The sequence below is a fragment of the Notechis scutatus genome, chromosome 2, assembly GCF_049901735.1.
Source record: "Notechis scutatus isolate UNSWTSFEM ecotype Mainland chromosome 2, rNotScu1.2, whole genome shotgun sequence".
Taxonomy (NCBI): domain Eukaryota; kingdom Metazoa; phylum Chordata; class Lepidosauria; order Squamata; family Elapidae; genus Notechis; species Notechis scutatus.
The window spans coordinates 210,340,863-210,363,475 of record NC_142010.1 but is presented as its reverse complement, the minus strand read 5'-3'; the positions used below and the strand labels follow the sequence as shown (position 1 = coordinate 210,363,475).

At 35.6% G+C, this 22,613-nt stretch overlaps 1 protein-coding gene across 1 annotated transcript in view; it reads left to right on the top strand.

Annotated features, from left to right (window-relative positions):
• Positions 1-22,613, top strand: part of ROR2 (ROR family WNT receptor 2) — a 119,341-nt gene that overhangs the window by 55,457 nt on the left and 41,271 nt on the right. Inside the window, exon 2 of the mRNA XM_026674009.2 lies at positions 20,880-20,957. Coding sequence (XP_026529794.2) covers positions 20,880-20,957 — 78 coding nt within the window. The remainder of the gene's footprint in view (positions 1-20,879; positions 20,958-22,613) is intronic.

Here is a 22,613-nt window from a genome sequence, read left to right as displayed (position 1 = left end):
TGTTCTATGTACAATCCTTGTTTTATTGATTGCATGTAATATTCTAATTTTCTGAGATTGTGGATTTGGGGTTTTCATGAGCTGTAAACCATAATCATCTCAATTATGACACATCACGGCTTGAACTATCTTGCTTTGCATGTAATGAGTCTATCTCATATATTAGTTTCACCTTTTAAGTTGCATTACTGAAATAAATGAACTTTTGCACGACATTCTAATTTTTTGAGTTTCATCTGTAAATTAAACCCGCTAGTTGTTTGAATTAAAAAAGGAATTGCTCTGAGTGAGAGAATGAGAATAACGAGGTAGACCGTAGACAGTCTTTCAGCATCAAAGTTTCTTCTGACCAAGATTCAGTGACTCTGAAAACCAAAAGCAGACTTAAAATGATCGCTCTAATTGCCTTGTTCAACTTAAAATATGGAATGCAACTAAGTCCACTCAATTAGCCCTAACTATTATATATCATAATAACAGTTTCCTAACAAATATTTTACAGTCTTTATGAAAAAAAAATATTGTTTCATGAGTATGGATAAACTTATTTGATAAACCAATATAAGTTATTAAAAAACCCTATTGAATTGACTATGCCTTTCTTTAAAACAAGAAATTACAAAATCAAAGTACTGTAAATAATTTAATTTAAAATCTAGAAAAGAATATAAATAATTAGTGATGCAAACATTCCACTTTGGAATCATCTTTCTCCAGAATATTGTATTGTATTGTAATATTTTCTGCCATAAGGTTCTTCTTTTCCTGTAAAATTGACTACTACTTACAGTAATTCAGTACTGTCTATTCTGCATTTTTCTATCTTACAAAGAAATGAGGCCGTGGTCTTCTTTTTTAAGTGCCTTACTGAAGTCCAAGTATACTATGACCACAGCATTTTCCTGCTCCACTAATGTATTCAACTTTATCAAAAAAGGTAAATAAGATTTATCTGTCATAATCTGTTTTTAACAAATCCATGCTGGCTTCCAGTAATTGCCTTGTTCATTTATAGGTACTCACAGATCTACTACTTGTTTTAGTTTTTCCAAGATTTTCCCAATATTGAGGTCAAGCTGATTAGCCTATAATTTCGTGGAACCATTTTTTTTCAGCAAGCAGTTAAAAGTTGTTATGATAGGTGCTTCACAAATCTCTGTGGGGGAGAGCATAGTAGAATAAAGACGGCACCAATGAGCAATCTTCTTTCAAGTAATTAACTATAAGATGATACTCTTCAGGTTGGGGTTTACATAGTAGGATCTAGCAATCTATTGCGAGATTGGGCCAATCACCCTCTCTCAATCCAATTTACTTCACAGGACTGAAATTATGGGGGGGAAGGTGAAAGTATTATATATGCTTTCCTGAACTCCAAGAATGGAGACAGCAATTAAATCTAAAAAAATCAAATCAAATAATAAAGAGATTAATGTAAAATTGGTATAGATGTTTCAGTAACTGGAACATTCAGATCATGGGAATATTAATAGCCAAAATGTTGTAGGAAAATAAAAGTTTTTAGTTACAAGCTTTAATGTGTGCATGTCTACCACCAAAAGTTGCATTTTCAATAAATGTTCTGCAATGATGCTTCTTTAAAATTTAATCTGCATTTACAAGAGACAATTGCTGGGGCTTAATATCCTAATTGTGGATTTGCTGGCTTTTTCCCCTTCCCCTTTTCAAAATCAGATCGTCTTTATTTTATCATAGAGAAGAAGGTCTGCAGTGTGAGCTGCCTCTTGTTAAACTTGCATTGTGAGGTGAGGTTGAAGTAAGAGCACCAGGTTAGCTTTGCATGATGAGGAAGGATCAGCATCTCAACTAAAAGTCAGAAATAATAAAAGCTTAGTGGGCTTTTTCAAAAACATTATCCCAATATCACCAAGGAATGTGGTGCTCAATAAGATCAGGAGCTGTCTTAAGCCCCTTGACTTATGAGGGTTTTAAAGTTCTGTTTCATTCTAAATTGGCAGCAATTTTCCATTAATATATCATCAAATTTAGATGTGCATTCATAACATCATATTTTTTTTAAAAAATACCTTATATCCAAATGCTTTGGAATAAGCATTTCTTTTCGGCAGGATAACAAGTTAGATGTAATTAATGTAATTATAGTGTAGGATGCTGCAGTGCATCCTGTATTCCAGACCAAGGATATTTTAGATGCTAATTTTCTCCATTGCCAGCTAGGTAATTTTAGGCTCTGTTTCCCTGTCTCCTTTTAATGGCAATGATGATTTATTTTTCTCATCTATATATTTGGAGGTTCTCCTCACGTTTCTGCTATGTAGGAACTTGGGTTTTGCTCCCAAGTCTTGGCCTGATGGTACCCATATTGCTTTTGGTGATCAAGACACTTGGTAATTAAAAACATTTCCCTCACTGCACCCATGTAAATAGTCACTGTTTTCTAGGGCTATGCTTGTCAACACTTTACTGACAGCTGGACTAGCTTTTAGACAGAATAATCTTCAATTAAATGTAAGTTGCTATTCCTTCATATTAGGGTAGGACATATTGTCATAGAATGGCTGCCTAGTTCTCTGCAATTATTTCCCAAGGTATTTCACAGCATCTATCGTTTATCAAACAAGACTAAATCCTCTAAACCCTATATGTCTTCTATTTTTATATTTCAGTTTATTGCATTGTAATTTGCAGCAAAGCTTTATTGCAATTTTATTACAAGAAGATAGGTCTGTAATGAAAAAATAATTTTAATTGTTGATCATATAATCCTAAAAATTCTATTTTGTATATTCCATCACGAAGATAAATTATATTAAAGGTAAATATAATTATAGATTTCATTTTTATACTATATTTTCCATTCCTCCCTATGAATAGAAGTTATCTCTCTGGAATTTAGTGTACTTTTTATCTGACATTTCCTATATGGTTGAAAAGAGAAGCGGATATACACAATAACAAAAGAAATTATATTTTAAATTAAAAAGTCTTGAAAAGATTTAGTGTTAGAACTGCCACCTTATGCCTGTGCTCTGCAATTGTTCATGAACCCCCAGGGGCAGACGGAGAGGGAAGGGGAGCACTTGAGGTGAAAGTTAAGACAGGGAAGGTGCCTTACCCGAGATGGGTCTAAGCAGGGAAAGGTTTTGGTGCACATATTTCAGTTCTAGATTTGCACTAATACATTTCACTTGGCTTTTAGTAAATCATATCTTTCTCAGCTCAGTGGTATTGAGAATTGCTTTTACTTAGAAACCTAAGTTAAGGCAAGTATGACCTTTAGTATATGTGTAAAAATACGGTAAGTTGTTGTGCTAAACTACATTAGTATTTATAAGTTACTATAAATCCTAAAACTGAGTTTTAGTCTCACCTTAGCTGTGAAAGCCAGCTGGGTAATTTGGGGCAGTTACTGTCTATCTCTGTCTCTCAGCCCTCAGCCCAACCCACCTCACCTGGTTGTGTGGAGAAAATAGGAGAATTAGATATGTTTGCTGCCTTGAGTTATTTACAAAAAATAAAAATAAAGGCAGGATTTTAAAAAAGGAATGTAAGTATAAGATATTGCAAGTCCATTAGAATCCTCTGCTGGAGTCTCTGAATGTGTTATACTATAGCTGCAGCATTCCCAACCTCAAGTGATGTGACAGTTGTGGATAATCGGAGTTATAACCAGAGAAATCTGAACAAATAGAAATAATTTTGAAAGCAGTAAAATTCTTTATTTCAAATTCTCCAAGTATCCTGTTTCTTTATTCTAAATATCACCGTGCACTTCAAGTTTATACCTAGAAAAGGCTGAGATCTGAAAATGCTAAGGTGATTTGCCATACTGTCTCATAAATCTCATAAAGCAGATCATCTACAAAGAACATTCCTAATAGATGGAGCCCTGTACCAATTGAGCACATCTGGGAGTAATTATAGAAGGAAAAGTAGGGTTTCTAAAGTAACCAACCTTATGATCCGATGCAGTATATGTGTGTGTGTGTGTGTGTGTGTGTGTGTCAGATTTTCTTTTTTAAATTGTAGCATGTCAGTTAACTTCTGGTCCTTCAAAAAGTTTGAAGAGAACATAGGTACTATATAAGTGTCAGGCCTATTTAGTCAAAATTCTTCTTTAAACTTGTTGATAGTGGTTTAGATTTTAAAGGGTATGCTTAGATAACTATAAAACTATCATTTTGCAGTGCCATCTTTATTTTATACAGTTTTAAAATATATTTATTGATTTTCACCCAAGAGATTCTGTGGTTTAGGGACGCATTTCTACTACTATATCTTTAGTTATATTCCCATACTGAAACCCAAGATAATATACAATGGATTTGGAAAGAGGATTCTTTTATCTGGAAATTGATTTCTCTTGTATCTGGTTTAACAATATACATTGTTTAAAGGCATTTATTACTTCCATAGTCAAGGCTTCATTTCCGTCTTGGCCAGAATAATGAATTAAAAAAATTCAGTACTTAAGCAGGGTAATAATATTTTTTATTGTCCCAGGGGTCAAATTCTGATATTAATGTTGGCGGGACAGTTTTGTGTGTATTGATCAAGAACACTTCATATGATACATTCCCATATTGGAATCAAAATGAAGTGAATTTAAGTGACTGCATTTGTAAAACAAATTCAGCTCAATTTATGGAACTATTGTGAAGACATGGACTCTTGAACCTTCCCCCTTTTTCAGAACTTTGGCTTCAAGCATTAAACGGTTTTGGTATATATAATCAACTTAAACTCAACATAGCAGCCTTCTTTAATGCCCTCTCCAGCAGCCTCAAAGGAACTTATTTTTGAAAAAATAATGAAAACAGTTACATGCTCTGCCCGTTTTGTAGATGTAGATGCATATAGTGTTGCAATGCACATATTATAAAGAATGGGGCTTGCGACATTATGCCCTAGTGCTATTTTTTTGTATTCTTTCTCTCCTTTGCCCTATGCATGGGCACTATTGCCCATATTGTTGTTTGACACTTTGCCATTTTACAAAGATGCATGACATTTGATTAAAAGGTTTATGAAGACTGTTGACTTTTGCTTTGTAAGAAAAAGGGTGCTCAAATAGGAACATTTGAAGGATGCGAATTATTCCCCTCTCTATTTTTAAGCATTTTAAAAGAAAATTAGTACAACTGGGTTAAAAATGTGATTTTAAACTGTTGTCTTCTGACCTTTAGGATATATAAATAGAGGAAAGGAAGCTGCTTATACTGAGTTATAGTGCTAGTCCATATAGCTCAATATTGCTTATCCCATACTGATTGGTAAACGAAAGTATACACTATCATCCAAAGAGCAAGAAGAACTGATGGCAGGTGGACCAAGACACTCATAGAATGGATCCCACTTGATAAAAAGTGTCCACAAAAGAGACCTGAAACAAGATGGATCAATGATATCAGCAAGTATTGTGGGACCAATTGGCGAGACCTTATTGGTTAGAAACATGCGGAGGAGGCCTTCATTCTGCAGTGGATAGACAATGGCTAAAATGATGATGATGATGATGATACTGATTGACAGTAATTCTCCAGATTTTTAGGTAAGAGTTTTTCTTAACCTGTTTTAGAGGTAACCTGAATTGATTTTTGGAATCTACAACATTCTACACTGGAACGGTTTCATTTTACTCAGTGTACAGAAACTGATATCTCTTTAGGACAAGCAGAAGTGAATATATTTTTTGGATTAGAAGACTGGTTTTGTGATCACATCAGTTCTTCATCACAAAAATATTATTTATATTGTGAAATACCAACAGTCATGGGATAAATTTCTTTCCAAACATAGATGCAAAAGTTAATTCTAGAGGTATGTGAAACATTTTTGGTTTATGAACACACAGTCCATGATGGTTGAAAAGTGTGACTAGTCTTAATCTAAACCACCTGAAGTTACAACAGCACTGCAAAAAGTGACCTATGACAGTTTTCATGGTTGAAGCATCCCCACAACCATGTGACCAAAATTTGGATACTGTCAGATTTATGACTGATGCAGTGTCCTGAGATCACGTGATCAGGTGATCACCTTTTGCAACATTCGACAAGCAAAGTCATGGGGAAGCCAGATTGATTTATAGCCATGTTAGTAATTTAACAACTGCAGTGATTCACTTAACTTTGGCAAGAAGGGTTGTAAAATGGATGAAATTCAAGTAACAAATGAATAGCAATAAAATATTTGGGCTCAATTGTGGTTGTAAGTCGAGGACTACCTGTATAGCGTGATTATACTCATTCCTCATTGTAGACATTCACTCAAGGAACATGGAAACTCGTCACATATGTTACTAGTGCCACCATGAAAAGGGAGAAGGCCTGCTGACTGTTCCACAGATTCAGATTAGGCAGCTTTTTCCTGAATGTAGACTATAATAGTCACTTGCTCGCTCAGAATTTCTAAGGCAAGCAGAAAGATAAGTGCTAACATTCTAGAACAAGCTTTATGTGAGTGGAATAGGAAAAATTGATGGGGAGCCACCCAGAATAGGTTATTAGATGAAAGCTATATAAATCATAAGAAAGAAAAAATAAAAGAATGAAGGGAGGGAGGGAGGGAAGGAAGGAAGGAAGGAAAGAAGGAAGGAAGGAAGGAGAAAGGAGGGGGGGAAGGTAGAGAGAGAGAGAGATTTGGATTAATTCTAAATAATTGAACAATTTGATGTTGGAACACATTCAATTAAAACAATTTTATTTATTCCTTTGGATTTGGACTCTGGCTCATGAAAGTTTATACTACAAATGTTCCGTCTTTATGAAAATATTTCAGTCAGCCATGATGTTGTGCTCTAAAGCCTAGCTAATCCTTTAGGCATTTATTCCTTTTACCGCATTTTTTAAATATTACTATACAAAGGACAGCTAGAAAACTTGGGTGCTTCAGCTTGCCTAATAATTAAGACAATATCACACTTCTTGAGAAAGGAACAAAATTTGTGCTGTTGTATAACTGAAACAGGCAAGTTCTGCTTCAGCAACAGTGTTCAGTTTGTTTATCTGGGGATTAGTGAAAATCCCATAATTCATCACTGATCTGTCAGAAGCAAGCTTTAGTTGATTTAGTGCTTCATTCTACATTGAAAATGTATACATTTTTACTTTAAATGTTTAATGTTCTTTCTCAAATACTACTTTGTGGCTTCATGTTCTGTTTCAAATGGCTTCAGTTTACTTTTTGAAATGACAGCTCATATTAATGAACTAAGAAATGATGTATAGAGTATTGCTAGGAAGATAACAGCTATGACCTAAAAATGTGAATATAAGATATAGGTCTAATAGTGATTTTTTAGTGAGACTGTAATTTATTTTCACATATAGGCTATGAGGTTGTAATTTAGTTCCACATACTGTATGTGCAATATTAGTCCTGTACAAAAAATTTTTTGAGGTGATTATTGTCTTAGATTCAGGTTTTCCCCCCCGCAGTGGACCTTATAGCTACTGTGTTTGATATTATAGCCCTTAAAGCCCACTATTAAACATTTTTGTTCCAAGAAAGTACTCCTGTTTCCATTACATTGTAATATTTCAGTGTATATGTTTGGTGTTGCCCTCTAGATAAACTGAACTACAATTTTAACCATTCCAAAGTCCTATGTTTTCTGGGATTTTTAGAATTATGATCCAACTTAAATAGGGTTCAAGTTAGAAAATATTTGTTTAAAGGAACATAAAGTAAAAAATCAGTTGTATATTGTGATTGTGGTACACCAGAGATTTGTCTTTTCCTTTTTTTAGGAAATTGAGTCCTATGAGAGATGCCATATTATCTTGTTTGGCTGCAGATGAATCATTTTCATCTCTCTTTTCCTTAACAAATTTATTATTATTATTACTACCATTATTATCTTTGTTGTGCCTTGACAAATATTTTTTCTAGTCGCTAATTTCTGTTTAAACATTAAGAACATTCCCATTAAATCTTGGCTTTTCAGAGGAATTCCCATTTCATTAAAGTCATAAACACCTCCATGCTGGGTGGGAAACCTTGTTGAGTGTAATTATGAATTTGATGGCATTTGTAGTAGACTAAGGCCAAGTTCATAAAATCTTGCCTTATGGGATATTTAAAACACTGGGTCAATTTAAAAGATTTCCTTTACATCAATGAAATAGCTTATAATCTTAGTTCTAGACCTATTTTTTCCTATGGTAGAATTACAGAATTCATTAGTTGTAAGAGGGAACAGAAGGAATAAATCCAAATGAGAAAGAAATATACTTTAGTACTACTGTATAGTCATCTCTGCCAACACAAAGGAGAATAGTTAATTTGTTTTAAATCCTGAAAGCTTAAAAATATAACTAGTCAGTGATGGCTCTTTGGTGGCATGCATGTAATGCTAATGCAGTGTCATGGTTTTTGCTGTTCATTGGCACGACCACAGATTCAAAGGATCATCTTGTATATAGTATATTTGAAAACGTTTTCATATTTGAAGTTAGAGTTTTTTCTGTCATTGCAGCTGTTGAGGTTTAATCTCATGTATGCAAATGCACAAACCTTAAAACAGGCATATTACTGTTTAAACAACTAGTATAAATAATGAGCCGCTCCATTACCAAGAACATAAATAAATCTAGACAGGTAAGAGTTCTTTAGAGTTGAAAGTTTAGGTTATGCAAAAATTTCAACAGCTGTTATTTGTAGGTCCTTGTAGACTGAGAGGTGTGAGTGATATGAACTGTGGAAGCCAACATTTAGTGAATGTATATATTGTCACTTTGCCAAAAATAAGGATTTTGTTAATGCTTCTTTTGCTGTGTCCAATTTTTGAATAAGGATGCATTTAATAATAAAGTAATTGTTTTTAATATATCCATTTTTATTTGTTGAAAGGCAACATTCATGAATAAGGGACTTTATAGATAACTTAATAATATTACTTACTAATAAGATAGTAGTAAGGGGTAAAAGACTTGTATTGTGATATAAATATTTTTGGTCTAAATCCTCATTTTGTTAAGTTCATGAAAAATTATCTGTGGATATTCACACATGCACACATACATGCTAAGAAAATAACAACAACAACAAATGAATCTAAACTAAAAATGTAGCTGGATGAGAGATCTTCTCACAAATGGTTACCTGTAAACCACCTAGTATCATTGAGTGAGATGATTCAGATGTGCGGTATCTAATTTTGATAAATAAAATGACCCTGATTCTATAGAACATCCCAACCTCCCGAAATAGGTATGACTCATATTTCCTTGTTTTTAGCAAGGCCATGAAGATCTTCTAACACAGGGATCCCCAACCTTTTCGACGCCGTGGGCCGGCACCGGCATCAGCTGGGCGCCGCGCCTGGTACCGGCATCAACGGGCGCCGCCATCTTTTTGACGAAAAGTGCTTCCGGTGACCTCACCGAAGCACTTTTTCATCAAAAAGATGGCGGCATTAGCGCTTCCGGTGAGCTTTTTCGGGTAGAAATGGCTTTCTACCTGGAAAAGCTCACCGAGCGCTACACCGCCATCTTTTTGATGAAAAAGCCCGGTGAGCTTTCTACCCGAAAAGCTCACCGGAAGCACTTTTTACCAAAAAGATGGCGGCCCAGCAACCAGCGCCCGGTAAGAGTTGTTCCGCGGACGTGTATCGGTCCGCGGACCGCGGTTGGGGACCCCTGTTCTAACATGAATTCTATCATGAATTCTTCTGGATTGATGGTGGCTAAATATTAGGTTAGATATTACTAACTATAGTAGTTTGATTTTTATGGGCTCCTTTTTATTACTATATCCTTACAAGAGTTGATAAAGGAGTTCATAAATATGATAAAATAAAATACAGTGTTCGAACTCACATTATGTGTTGAATTGTATGCAAGAAAACTTATCAGGGTCTAGACTTCCTGCCTGAGTATATCAACTCTTCTGTAGATTAGTTATACTATCATGACTTTGTTGCAATAAGACTGTATGCTTGCTACTTGCATGTTAAGTTTTAAAACTTTTTGTAACACATGATCAGGGTATCTGGCACATAGCTGGATTATTGCACATCCTTACTTCCAATAACTAGTATTATTTTTTGTGTTTGCTTATTTCACAAAAGAATTAATAGCATAGTATTTATTAGCAGATGCAATAGTTCACTGTTCACACAAGCCATCTACATACTCTTTCTTTTAAGAAAAAGAAAAAAGAAAAATGCCAGACTTCGAGCTCACACACTCTACTTCTAGAATTCTTGATGACAACTCAACGTTTAAAATGTTAGTTGGAGAAAACGTTGCAAATTTGTATTGCATCTAAGTCAGATTCTTTTTGTTGTCTGTTCTCAACTGACATGGCCAATAATCACAGATGTTGGAAACAGAGGTCAAACATTTTCCTGAATGTGAAGGCCACACATTTTCCATCCCTATAATTGCTATGGGCAGTTTTCAATTTATAACCACAATTAAGCCTGAAATGTCTGTTGTTAAGCAACATAGTCATAAACTACAACTGATTTGCTTAGCAATGGCATGTAGTCTTGGTTGCCATCTTTAAGTGAATGCTACACTTGTTAGGCAAGGCAAGTTCCTGCTGCTCCTACAATAAAGTCAGTGGAGAAGCTGGCAGGAAGTTAAAAGCTCCAGATGCTGCCAAGTGGAGCAGGGAGTGAAGGGGTGCATGGGAGGGTCAAGAAAAGACTGTGAGGGCCTCTGTACCCCTTGGATTTTCAACTCCAGAGTTGAGAGGTTTCTGAAGCCTTTCTGCTCTGGGGCTGAAAATCCTCCCTGGCTTTAAATCTTGCTTGGATTTCAGCGCAGAGAATTTTCAGCTTCTGAGCGGAAAGGCTTCAGAAGATTCTAGGATACTGGGGCTGAAAATACTGCTTGAATTTTGACAGAGCCTTTTCAACCAGCCCCCAGAGGTGAGAGGGAAGCCTGTTATGACCACCTTATACTCAGAAGATGGCCCTTGCACTCTTACAGAAGGGTCATCACCCTGAGAGGATTTAGCTGGAGGAGTCTCTAACAGGGAAAGCAGCATTGCTTAGCAACCAGAAGAGATGGCTGTCACTAGCCTGAGAAGATGAAGAGACAGAGCTAACATTTCCTGCCAGTGCCAGGCCTGTTGTGAAGAGAGGAGGGCTGAATAAAAGTTTTAGGCAAGATTAATGGTCAGAAAGAAATCTGCCCTGGCAAAGGAACAAATCAGGGTCCTGCTGTTCCTATATAAAGGGAGCTGCCTATCACACAGATCTGTTGGCAGTAATTTTCTCATTACCTTAACCACCCTGTTATTCAGTTTCTTAGCCTGCCTTCTCAAGTAAGGATTCTGGACCCTTATACCACATTTGTTTGACCCTTTAGTAATCTGATGGCGAACCTATGGCATGCGTGCCAGAAGTGGCACGCAGAGCCACTTCTGCTGGCACGTTAGAGGTCGCCCGGAAGAGCCCCACTGCGCATGCGTGTGCCCCCCCACCAGCCAGCTCATTGTTGCGTATCTGCCGTGCATGCACAGGGGAGATGCATGTGCAGAGGCATGCAGTGTGCAGAGGCAGGGATTGCATGCGCAGAGGCGTGCCGTGCTGGGGGGTCATGTGCACATGCGCAGGGGGGGCGGGGGAAGTTGTGCGAACATTGCATCATGGGTGCAGGCACGCAAGCACACACACTTTTTGGCATTAAATGGGCAAAACGTTAGCCATCACTGCTCTAGTATCTTGACCCTCTAACATCTTGTTTACAACTTGAATTCTCTTATGTCTCTAATTTAAGCTGCTTGATTTTTGATGGCTGGGTATTTAGAGTGTGAGTGACTACAAGTGTTCAAAAAATTTTGCCATTAGGATTCTGTTTGAAAACCATTTTAGCAAAGATACAAGACTTAACTGTGTGTCTGATTTCTGTAGGCCAGGCCAGGACAAAGCCTTTTGGCAGATGCAGTGACTTGCAGCCTTCCTCCTGGCTTCAGCTTCAGGCACATATTGTAAATCCCTTCATTCAGCACTATCATAACTTTGAATAGTCATTGAACGAATGGTTGTAAATTGAGGACTATCTGTACCAATATTCTATAAAGTTGAGAAGTGCTGATTTAGTCAAGAGAATGTGTGTATGTATTTTTACGTTACAAATTAGGCGAGTTCTATTAATAAGTGGATGCCTTTGCCTTATATTGAAATTAATCAATTTCCCTTCAAGTGAGAGGCTCTTAGAGTTCTGAATTCTTAGTGTTCTAAATTAGTCCATTTCACTTCAAGTAAGAGGTTCTTGGAGCCTAGCTGGAGTACCAAATTACAAAATTACAGCCAACTATTTAGTAGTAGAGGATTCAGTGCCAAACCTCAGTCTATCATATTTCTTTTCTTCTCCATATTTACTTTTTAATAATACTTTTTGCCTTTAAAGTTTTTTTTGTGTGGAAGTAGATTTCTGTAAACTTTTGGTTTCCCTAAAAGTTCATTCTTTGTTATCTTTCTGTGCTGTATCATTTAGTATAATTTGTTTACAATCCTCCCAACAAATCAATCCTAAATCCTTTATTGGAATAAATTATTACAATGAACAAGAAAATTTTTTAGAAGTCTATTAGAGAAATAACCAAAGAGAAAAATAGCCATTAAATGCAATATCTGATTTCAATATATCATTAGGCTTTTTTCCTTTTTCTGTTTTTTTTGACTTTAATATAATTATTACATTATGAGAGTTCTTTAAAAAACCTTCTTCTTGGCCACTATAAATTGAGGCCTATCAGATCCTGGCCACAAAAACATGGATGGATTCTTTCTTTCTTTCTTGGGTTTCTATACTGCTCATTCAAATCAACTCTAAGCAATGTACAGTATTTCCCTAAGTACAAGTTCTTCTCCAGTTACTTCCATTTATACAATGTGTGTTCAATATTACAGTGACTAAAGAAATGGACTTCCAACTGATAGCCATGGGGCCACCCTGGAAACAGTGAAGGACTGTCTCGTGGTGCCTCTGCCAGCGAAAACAGAGCTTGGGAGAGCCACTCATGCCCCCAAAGGCGTCCCCGACATGAGTGATGTGGAGTTGGCTATGGGCCTCCTGGCCACGCACTCCTGCCCCTCTTCTCTGTGTCGTCAAACACAGCCCTGATGCAGCCTTCAATTAAATCAAGTTTGACACCTGTGCATTAGAGCATCCAAGTCCAGGAGTGCATGCATTTGTCAAACTAGATGGAGTTGTGCAAAGACTTTCCTGTCTGTGACTTCCATCTGCTGTTCTAGTGGGAGTTGTGAGTCCAAGAAGAACCCCCCCCCCCAGACTGCAGACCTGATTATCACAAGAGGGCAACCTCCTCTGGATGCAAAGATGGACTTTTACTGAAATTAGCTGGCTTCTAAATAGAAAGACTTGCTGTGATTCCATCTAAATCTGTCTTTCTCCCTCCAGACCCAGTCGCTATTTCTCTTTCAAACATGGAAATGGAAGCTTGCAAAGCAGTTTTTCACAGAGTGACACTGGTGGTCTATTAAAGCCACGTCTGATAGAGCAACCTCTACTTACATTGTAACTATGATACTCAGAAGTTGTAGCATCATGATAAATTTGAAAGTTGGAATTCCAACACTGGAGTACACAACGTTGATCAAAAAGGCTACCAATATTTTGCTGTGCAATATCTTACTGTAGTGTCCCCATGTTCTCTAGGAATGTTGTATAGAATTTTATGCTAGAATCATAGAATTATAGAAATGAAAGATACCACTAGAATAATCTAATCTAGAGTTTGCAGGAAACCAATTAAACTGTCCACAAAAGATTGTTTTCTCCTCATAAAAAATATGGAGAACCCCACAATTTCCAGAATTTTCTATAGGATGCTTATAAATGTTGTGGTTCGCCGGCAGCTGGTGCAGTCAGGGAGTCTGGAGTCTGTATTTTATTTTCTGAAATCTGCAATTTTAATGATGAAATATTTTGATCAACACTGTAGAAAAGGATACAGTTCAATAGTGTTTTTACAATTCAGCTTTCCCCATGTTTTAGTTCTATTCAAAATCTATTGTATAGTTTGATAGAAATTCTTCTTCTCTGCTTTCAATAAATTAACATTTTAAAAAGATTGCTTTCATTTATTTTGCTGATTTTTGTTATCATACCAATCAGATGCAATTTATTAGAAGCTAAAGACTTTGTGATCTCAGTAATACCTTGCCATGTATATGCTTGGTTAAGCATTGCTAATTAATGCCATTTTATAGAAACTGTCTCTGTGAATACATATTTCAGCATGATTTTTCATTTTAAGGCATTTAGAAACATTTTAAAAAGTTGAATACGTGTAAATTTTTCTTTCATGGAATAATTTTTTGTTTGCTTCTTTTTATAACTTCCTTTATAACTGTGGACATTTCACATGGGAATCATAAAATTAGTTAAATTTATTAATTTCTATTCTCTTAAAAATAGGCAGGAAACCTTTAAAAATCCATTTGCTTGCCGATTTATTCAGTGCCAGGGCCACAAATAAGATTATTTTCAGGTTTTTCTTTTTTTGAGAGAGAGACTGGATTTATGTGTGTTCCTGTTGCGTTGTTTTCACAGCCAGAAGCAGTGAAATAATCAATCACACAGTAATGTCATGGATAATGATTGTGTTGCTGGATGCACTTTAAACTGCAGGTGTGTTCAGTACTCTTCTTGAGTGTATTTAGGCAGTGATATTTACGGCTCGAGCTGTGAAACAGTTTTGGGAATGTCTCCTCATCTTCAGGAAGTATTTTTATTTGGTATAATGCTTTATTGATATTTACCATCTGTTGGCCAAGAAAGTGTGTGTTACACTATGTAGTTTAATGCCGATCCTCATTCATTAGCTTCCATTTTTTACTTTTTCCTAAACAAAAGTTTAACAACAGATGTGGAGTCTACAAATAGATGTGTATAATTGTTATCTAGACAGTCTATTTAATACTTGCAAAGTAAATAAGGGCTTAAAACTATAAGAATCTTGTATTGGAAATGATTCAGAATGTTATACCACTTAGCAGATAACCATTTCAGTTTAAAGTACTGAGATATGTTCTGTGGAAAAATAATAAAATCCCCTTTCCCCATTATTTATTAAGTAATAAATTATTATATAAATAATTAAAAAGAAAAAAAGAAAACTTTTTTTGGGTAATCCGTAGGGCAGTAAGAAATAATTGAGTCATCTGCTATTTTCCAGTTAGGAAAGACTGTTTTGGAGAAATCAAGTTGCTGTTGTTGAAGGTGTTAAACATCTTCCTCCAAATCCAAACACTTTTCCAAAGGGAATCAAAACTCTAAGAACAGCCCAATTTATTCAGTTTATTTCATCAGGACCTGATTAGAAGAGAATATTTGGGCTCTGCAAACCACTCCGGTTCCCATCTCTTGAGACTTCAGTTTTCTAGCAGTCTCGGGAAGTATCTTCTGTGGAGGCACACACACGGTGAGTAGAATGGGAAAAGCTGTGCCACGCCTTCCAGAGAAAGTCATTGGTTCGGCATTTTGAATATCAGGGTTTAATAGCTGCAGTTGTGGCTTGGTTTGTATTGTAATTTTCATCATGACACTCAGTGTTGTACACATTGAGTCTCATAAAGTATATCTAAAATCCTTCTTACATTTTTAGCAGATATAACATCTTATTAATTACAGGGTAGCCCTAGATATTCTTTTAATATTTATTAGATCCCGTATTAAGGGGTCTGCATAATCGCACAATCGTGCCTACCGTCCCTGTCCTATTGTCCCCAATTATTAGTTCCTATTTCTTGTATTTAAACTTATGTTTATTCTTGTTTATGTTATATTGTAAGCTTTTGACAAATAAAATAAATAAATAAATAATGAAAATATTCTTCCAGCAGTTTAGAGATAGCATACAAACTTTCCTTTTGAAGACTTCCACATAGCCCGGAATTGTGCAATTTACAGGTCACTTTAAAATCTTTGTATGTCACGTTCTCTTCTCTCAACAGGCAGTCAGGGCTATTTTTTGTAATTCTAATAGCCAGTTATACCCTCAAAAACCTGACATATGAACAACTTGTCCGTTTGCTATAAATTTCCATTTCCCAAATTCAAAATTCCTGCATAAGTTACTTTGCTTCTCAGATCTGTATCAGTTCTGCTTCCAACCAGTCTGATTTTTCAGACATACATACCCATAGCACTGTTACTTTCAAGATTAACATTATGCAAAGCCAGGGTCCCCAACCCCTGGGCTGCGCACTACTACCAGTCGATGGCCTATTAGAAATCAGATTGCACAAGCAGTGGGTAAGTGAAGCTTCATCTGCACATGCACAGGATGTAGGATGCGTGTAAAACTATTCCCCTCCTCTTCCCCCACCTGTAAAAGGCAATTTTTCTTCCAAAACTGGTCCCTGATGCCAGAAAGGTTGGGGGCTGCTGACGTAAAGGACAGAAAAGGAATGCAAATGAATAAGAGAAATGAATCAAAGACATGGGATAAGATAAACATAGCTAAAATTAATCTACAGGTTTCTTTCCGAAACCTTTCTATTCTTGTAAATAATCTTTTCTTCTTCCACATCTACACACCATTTCCTACATTGTCTTTAGTTCTTTAAATTTCTCCCCTTTCTCTTTTGATAATGTTATTTATCCCATAGAATAATATATTTCTCAGTCTTGCTCTTGCTTTGTTCCTCCTTCCTTCAATATTTGTTTTGAAATCTGGTTTACATTCATTTCCTTTGCATGTTCAAACTATCGACTGTTGTATTGATCACTGACATTTATTCAATTTGCTTTTATTCAGCATTTTCATTCCTGCCATAGTTTCTTTTTGTTCTATTTCTAAACATTTATTTACTCCACTGCATTCAATGTGCTTTTGCGTGATATACTCAACTCTTGTTTCCATATAACAAAGTAGAGAGAAGCATGCTACATAGCCACTTTAGCTGATGGTCATGTGAAAAGATCCATTCAAACAAGTAACATATAACTGCAGCAATAAAGAGTGTAGTACTAAAAGTGTTACAGCCCTGTAGAATTTAGCTATACACTCTTTTCAGTTGCCTAGGTCAAGAGTTCACTTTGCATACCTGTCTATGTATAGACTTTATGACCATTGTATAAATCAGCCAATGAAGGGAGAGAATGATCTTATCCCACAGTGCTATCTTTCAGATAAAAGTCTGAAAAAGAAATTATCAGTCAATTGTGTTTGGGATACTTTGATGGGTTAATGTATCGACCCTTTTGGTTTGAGGAATCTTTTTTTGGTACCGATTTTCAAAGAGATTTATTGACTTCTGGATACCAAATTCCATAGTAGCATTTGTGCAATTGAACCCTGTGTTCAGTTCTTTCAGTTCAATTTTTGCAGGCTAGCATTTAAGTCACTTTATATAGTTTTTAAGTGTCTAGCATTATTCTAACGTATGCTAGACAGTTTGTGTCATTTGTATTATTTAAGGCTAAATTTCAGTTACTAATAAGGTAATTTTATATTACAAGTACTAAGAAGTTCTTCGCATCTGGTTGTATTCTAATTTGTTTGTTTGAAAGAGCAATAAGTAAATCACTGCATTGCTGAAGATGTAATGAGAATTATACTTCATTAAGGAATGATTTTGCAATGTCCCAAAGTTAGTATGTTCTGATAAAAATAATTACATGTTTTAATCTTTAATTTGAGATGAATTTTAATATTTTGGAGTGTACACTTTTGAATTTTATAAATCTATGTCAAAATTGACAGCTGTGTCCTCCAGCTTCCATATTCTCTGCAGGGGTATGCTTTTTGGGGAGTTCTGGAAGTTGAAATGGACACAACTAAAAGGCATTCAGTCAGGAAAGTCTACTGTGCTTTTAGTTTCCCTTTCTAGTAAAGAGATAATTTATATATTCTTTCCTCCTTTTAATAGGGTAATACAAATATTCAAATTGTTTTGGGATCTAGTTGTTGCTTTTATGAGTAAAAACACTTTTGCAGGCAACATTTTGACACAATTCCATGGTTATGTTGCCAATTTTTATTTCTTGTTATGTTGGTTCTTAGCAAAATATTGGCATCAGTATATAATATCTGGAGTTGTACATATTTTTTTCTTGTGCTTTGTATTATGTAGCAATTAAAATAGGTGTCGTAAATGAAATGACACATTTAAATTATAGTTGGAATAGGGTTACTATTCCAACTAAGTTGCTGGAATCCTAATAACCACTAGATGACAACAAAGTGGCAGAGAAAAACTCTTATTAAACCTTATGAAATGAATACTGGTCACTCAGAATATAAGGCAATAGAACAGCTACATCAATCAGATTTAAACTTTACTTTGAAGAACTTTTATAAGGGACGCGGTGGCTCAGTGGCTAAGATGATCAGCTTGTCGATCAGAAAGGTTGGCAGTTCGGCAGTTCGAATCCTTAGCACATATAATGGAGTGAGCTCCGATTACTAATCCCAGCTTCTGCCATCTAGCAGTTCGAAAGTATGTAAAAATGCAAGTAGAAAAATAGGGACCATGAAAACGTCTTTGGACAGTGCTGGCCCTTCAGCTTTGTAATGGCTCTTCAGCTTTGTAATGATGAGCACTGCTCCCTTTACCTGTTAAGAACTTTTACATCGTGCACTGCTTATATAAAAGGAAATTTTCTTAAATAAGGCTACTTATTGTTGATTTTGCATAGATAAGCCTTGATTTCTGATAAAAACTACCGACTGATTCATTGAATCAAAAGTAAATTTACATGGAAAAACTTTGAAAAATATAATTTTATTGGATCTATAATTTACACAATGCAAAGTTATTTAACATTGTTTATTCATAAATGTTGTTATGAATATTTTACTTATATATAGTTTTTATGTTTATATTTATGGCTTACAATTATCTACTGATAAGTCACATTCAGTATGCACGCAGCTACTTTTTACCAGAAATAAATATATTTGACTCAAGAATTGGACAAGATATTATTAAACAATTTTTAAATAAATATCTATACATTTTTGTCTCTTTTTGTTTTGATTTGAAAGAGCTGTGGGATGAGATGGAGAGAAACACTCACACACAAAAGTTTGGCTCTTTTGTGTATTCCTCTATTGTTTATTTATCTTTAGGGCTTTTCTTGCCATCTAAATCAAGAAATTGTTTTAGATGGCAAGCTAAAATACCAGCTAAAGGTTGTATTTTTTCTCTCTCTATCAACAAAGCCATTTATGGCCCTATTTATTTTAATTTACTAACTGAAAGTTACATTTAAGTATTTTGATCCAGCCGGATGATTTAAAGTTTTGGGGTAGTAAACGTCTTCAGTTTCATATCATACCTTAAAAATATCGGCACAACTCAAGACCATTGGCCAGTTTCTTACATAATCTCAATCTAAACTGCACTTAATTTTTGGCATAATTTAGTACTCACTTGGGAATGGAAACTCAACCTTTTCCATTTTTCTTTTAAAGATAAGCTAAAAGTATTATCAAACCTCAATTAATATGTACATATTTTCTTCACACCCTGTTAGGAATATAAGTCACCTAACAGCTATTTGGGTTGAAAATATATAAACCAGGATAAACATTTTAATACTGTATCTTTAAGGGAATGCTAAAAGTGTAATTGGGTGTGGTTTCTCAAACGGCCATAAGATGGAGCCAGAAACCTGGGTTGTTTAGTCTTGGTCTCAGAAGAAGTCTCAGTGAGTCTCTTTTTCCTTCTGTTGGAGAGTATTGCTGTTCCTCCATTCTTCCTAATTGACTGATATTCTTGGATTTGATGTAAGTCTGTTACTGAACTGTTTTTGACACTGGACTTTGTTATTGGATTATCCCTGGACTAAAAACTGACTGATCTTACCTGTGAATGACTTTGGACTGTGTTTGAACTTTGCTTTCTGGAAGTAAAAACCTACATTTACTGTACAGTGTATCTGTGTGCTGTGTGTGTATTATTCAAACACTACTTTCAATACGTCTCCCTGTATGCGCTCATTCTCCTAACACAAAATTACCTCAACACACCCTGATTTGGTTTCATCAATAATATGCTTTTGGAATCTTTTTAATGTAAAAAGTAAAAGCCAAATGACATTTTGAGATCTTGATGATGACATATGGAAGGAAGTTCTGATCCAAAATTATTTTATAAAAATGTTTTAGAAGCAGTGAATCAAAAATGTTTCTCCCCCACCATCTCTGTGAATATACTGCCAGATCTTTTCAAGATCTAAATAGATGTGTGTGTGTGTGTGTGTGTTAATGTCCATTGGGGCTTGTACAGCAGAGAGCACACAACAGTTGATGGAATTAATGAATTACAACTGATGGAACTAATGAGCTCTAATTTTCTAATCATATCCTCTTTTTGAAACATTTTAATCAATGTTAACCATTTTTATTACATTTATATAACTTGTCTCCGGAAAAAGCATCTTTGGGACAACCATGACTTGGAGGATTGAGAATATCCCATAGACTGTAAATGGGAATTATGCTCGGAGAAAAGTGGTTTTTAGAAAAGAAGATAAACTGAACATCATATACCTGGGTTGGAAAAGTTATCAGCATTCAGCATTTTCCACTTCAGCAAGTTTTAGTTTCACTGTTTTTGATGTTTAAATTATAATTGGTCTAAAATTGTATTTATAAAAGTACATTGCGGTTGCATATTATTGTATTGCCTTTTGCCAAGTATTGGCCTCAGTATTCCACTAAAAGCATTTTTTCCCCACAAAAGCTTTTTGTTACTTTAAATGTACTGTCCAAACCTCATAAAATAGTCTATGTATTTTTTGATAAAATTATGCCCAAATGCTTGTGCAGATGATTGGATTTTGATAACATAACTTAATTTGTAATAATTAGCACAGGATTCAAAATTTTCCAGAAAACCCAATTGTCGATCAGAACTCAGTTTCATTTTACGTACCTTATATTGTTTTCATTGTTTTATACAGGTGAAGTACAGCTCCCCGATCCTGATGATACCTTAGGCCAAATGGATGGACATATTAGACCCGTTCCAACACACAAAGGTATTAGAAGAGAATCTCATTTTTTATAACAATGTTGTTAAAGTATAAGATCTGAATGTTTTATTTTTATTATTTACTATAATTATTACTTATTTATCTATATAAAAGCAAAGTACCACTCACACATCATCACAAAATCTCCAGAACCATAAAGCCTACAAACTTGAAATTTGGCACGTATGTTGCTCTTGGCTTCTAGGTGCTCACTAAGAAAGGATTTTTCGAAATGACCATCAGAGCATTAGTATTTCGTATGTTATTATTAACATGCTCTGATGATAAGGAGTTCTACTCCCACTCCCCACCTGAAAAGAAATCTGTTCCAAATGCAAAACACAAGCAGAGGAGAGGAGTTTCAGTTTCAGTTTCAGAGCACCAAGCAGCTTTAGTACAGAACAGTTGAGCTAAGCCACGCCCAGGTTCCTTGCTCACAGAGCAAATATTGTTTCAGTTTCCAAACAGCCCTCAACTCTCTCTCACACTGACAGGACGCTAGCCAGATGAATAACAATGGATGCTGGTAGGCAGAGGCAGATTCCCCCCCTCCATATTTTCCTCTCCAAAAACTAAGCCCGATCACATAATTCCATAGTGAAGCAAGGTGTGATGACCCGTAGTCTCTCAAATTAACCCCAAACCCAAAACATATATTAAAGTCCGGTAAAGCCTTCAACTTAATTTCACTGTTTTATTAGGCTCAGTTTAAAGTCACAAAAGTAAATAATGAGGCAAAAAGAAAACCAAAACAAACCACATTGATGAGAGTTCTGAAGCAAGCAGAGATAACTAATTATAAACTCCAGGAAAATAACCGAGAAAAGTCCATGGGAAGAACGCCAGCAAAGATAATCCTCTTTCAAGGTGAACACTAATTGACTTCAGCAATTCTAACTGCGCAGTTGCAAACTTATATACATAGCTCCCATCTGCAAGCCACGAGGAGGAACATGGTAATCTCCTCTTGAGTAGACCTTGCTTTTCCCTGATCCTCTCCTCCCTGCGTGACCTATGATGGATAGAGGAAGGGCCTGGATCCTCCCCTGACTGCTAGCCGGCCTCTGCCCTTCCCAGCCTCCTCCACCACTTCTGGAGCCACATTCCCACTCCCTGTTGGCTGTTCCTCCTCTTCCTCAGAGTCAGTCTCCACCAGTGGCATGACACAAGGGTATCAAGCTAGTATATTTATATGATCTATAACAATAATATACCTTGAGAAATTCTATTTTTATGGCTGCTAAGAGTCAATCCAAACTTTATGCCACAACCAATTTATTATAAAGTGATACCTTAGTACTCAACTGCTTTGAATCTCATCAAATTTGGTATTCAACACATTTTGATATGAAAATTTTGTCCCAATGCTCATCACTTGTTTGGTACTCAATGCACAAGTTAAAAGTTGTTGTTGTCAGCTGCCTTGTGATTCATTACATTATTCCTTACGGGGAAAATTGTTTGGCACTCAATGTTTTTGGTACTTATTCCACCTCCCAGAACCAATTAACAATGCGTATAGAGGTAACTGAAAATTGCTTTGTATTAAAAAAAAGAATGGCATATCAAATAAAGCTATTGTTTCTTTATTTCAAATAAAGCTATCTTTCTTTATTTCAACAGGAGCTTTCAAGGTATTTATTTTGAGCATTGAATATGAAT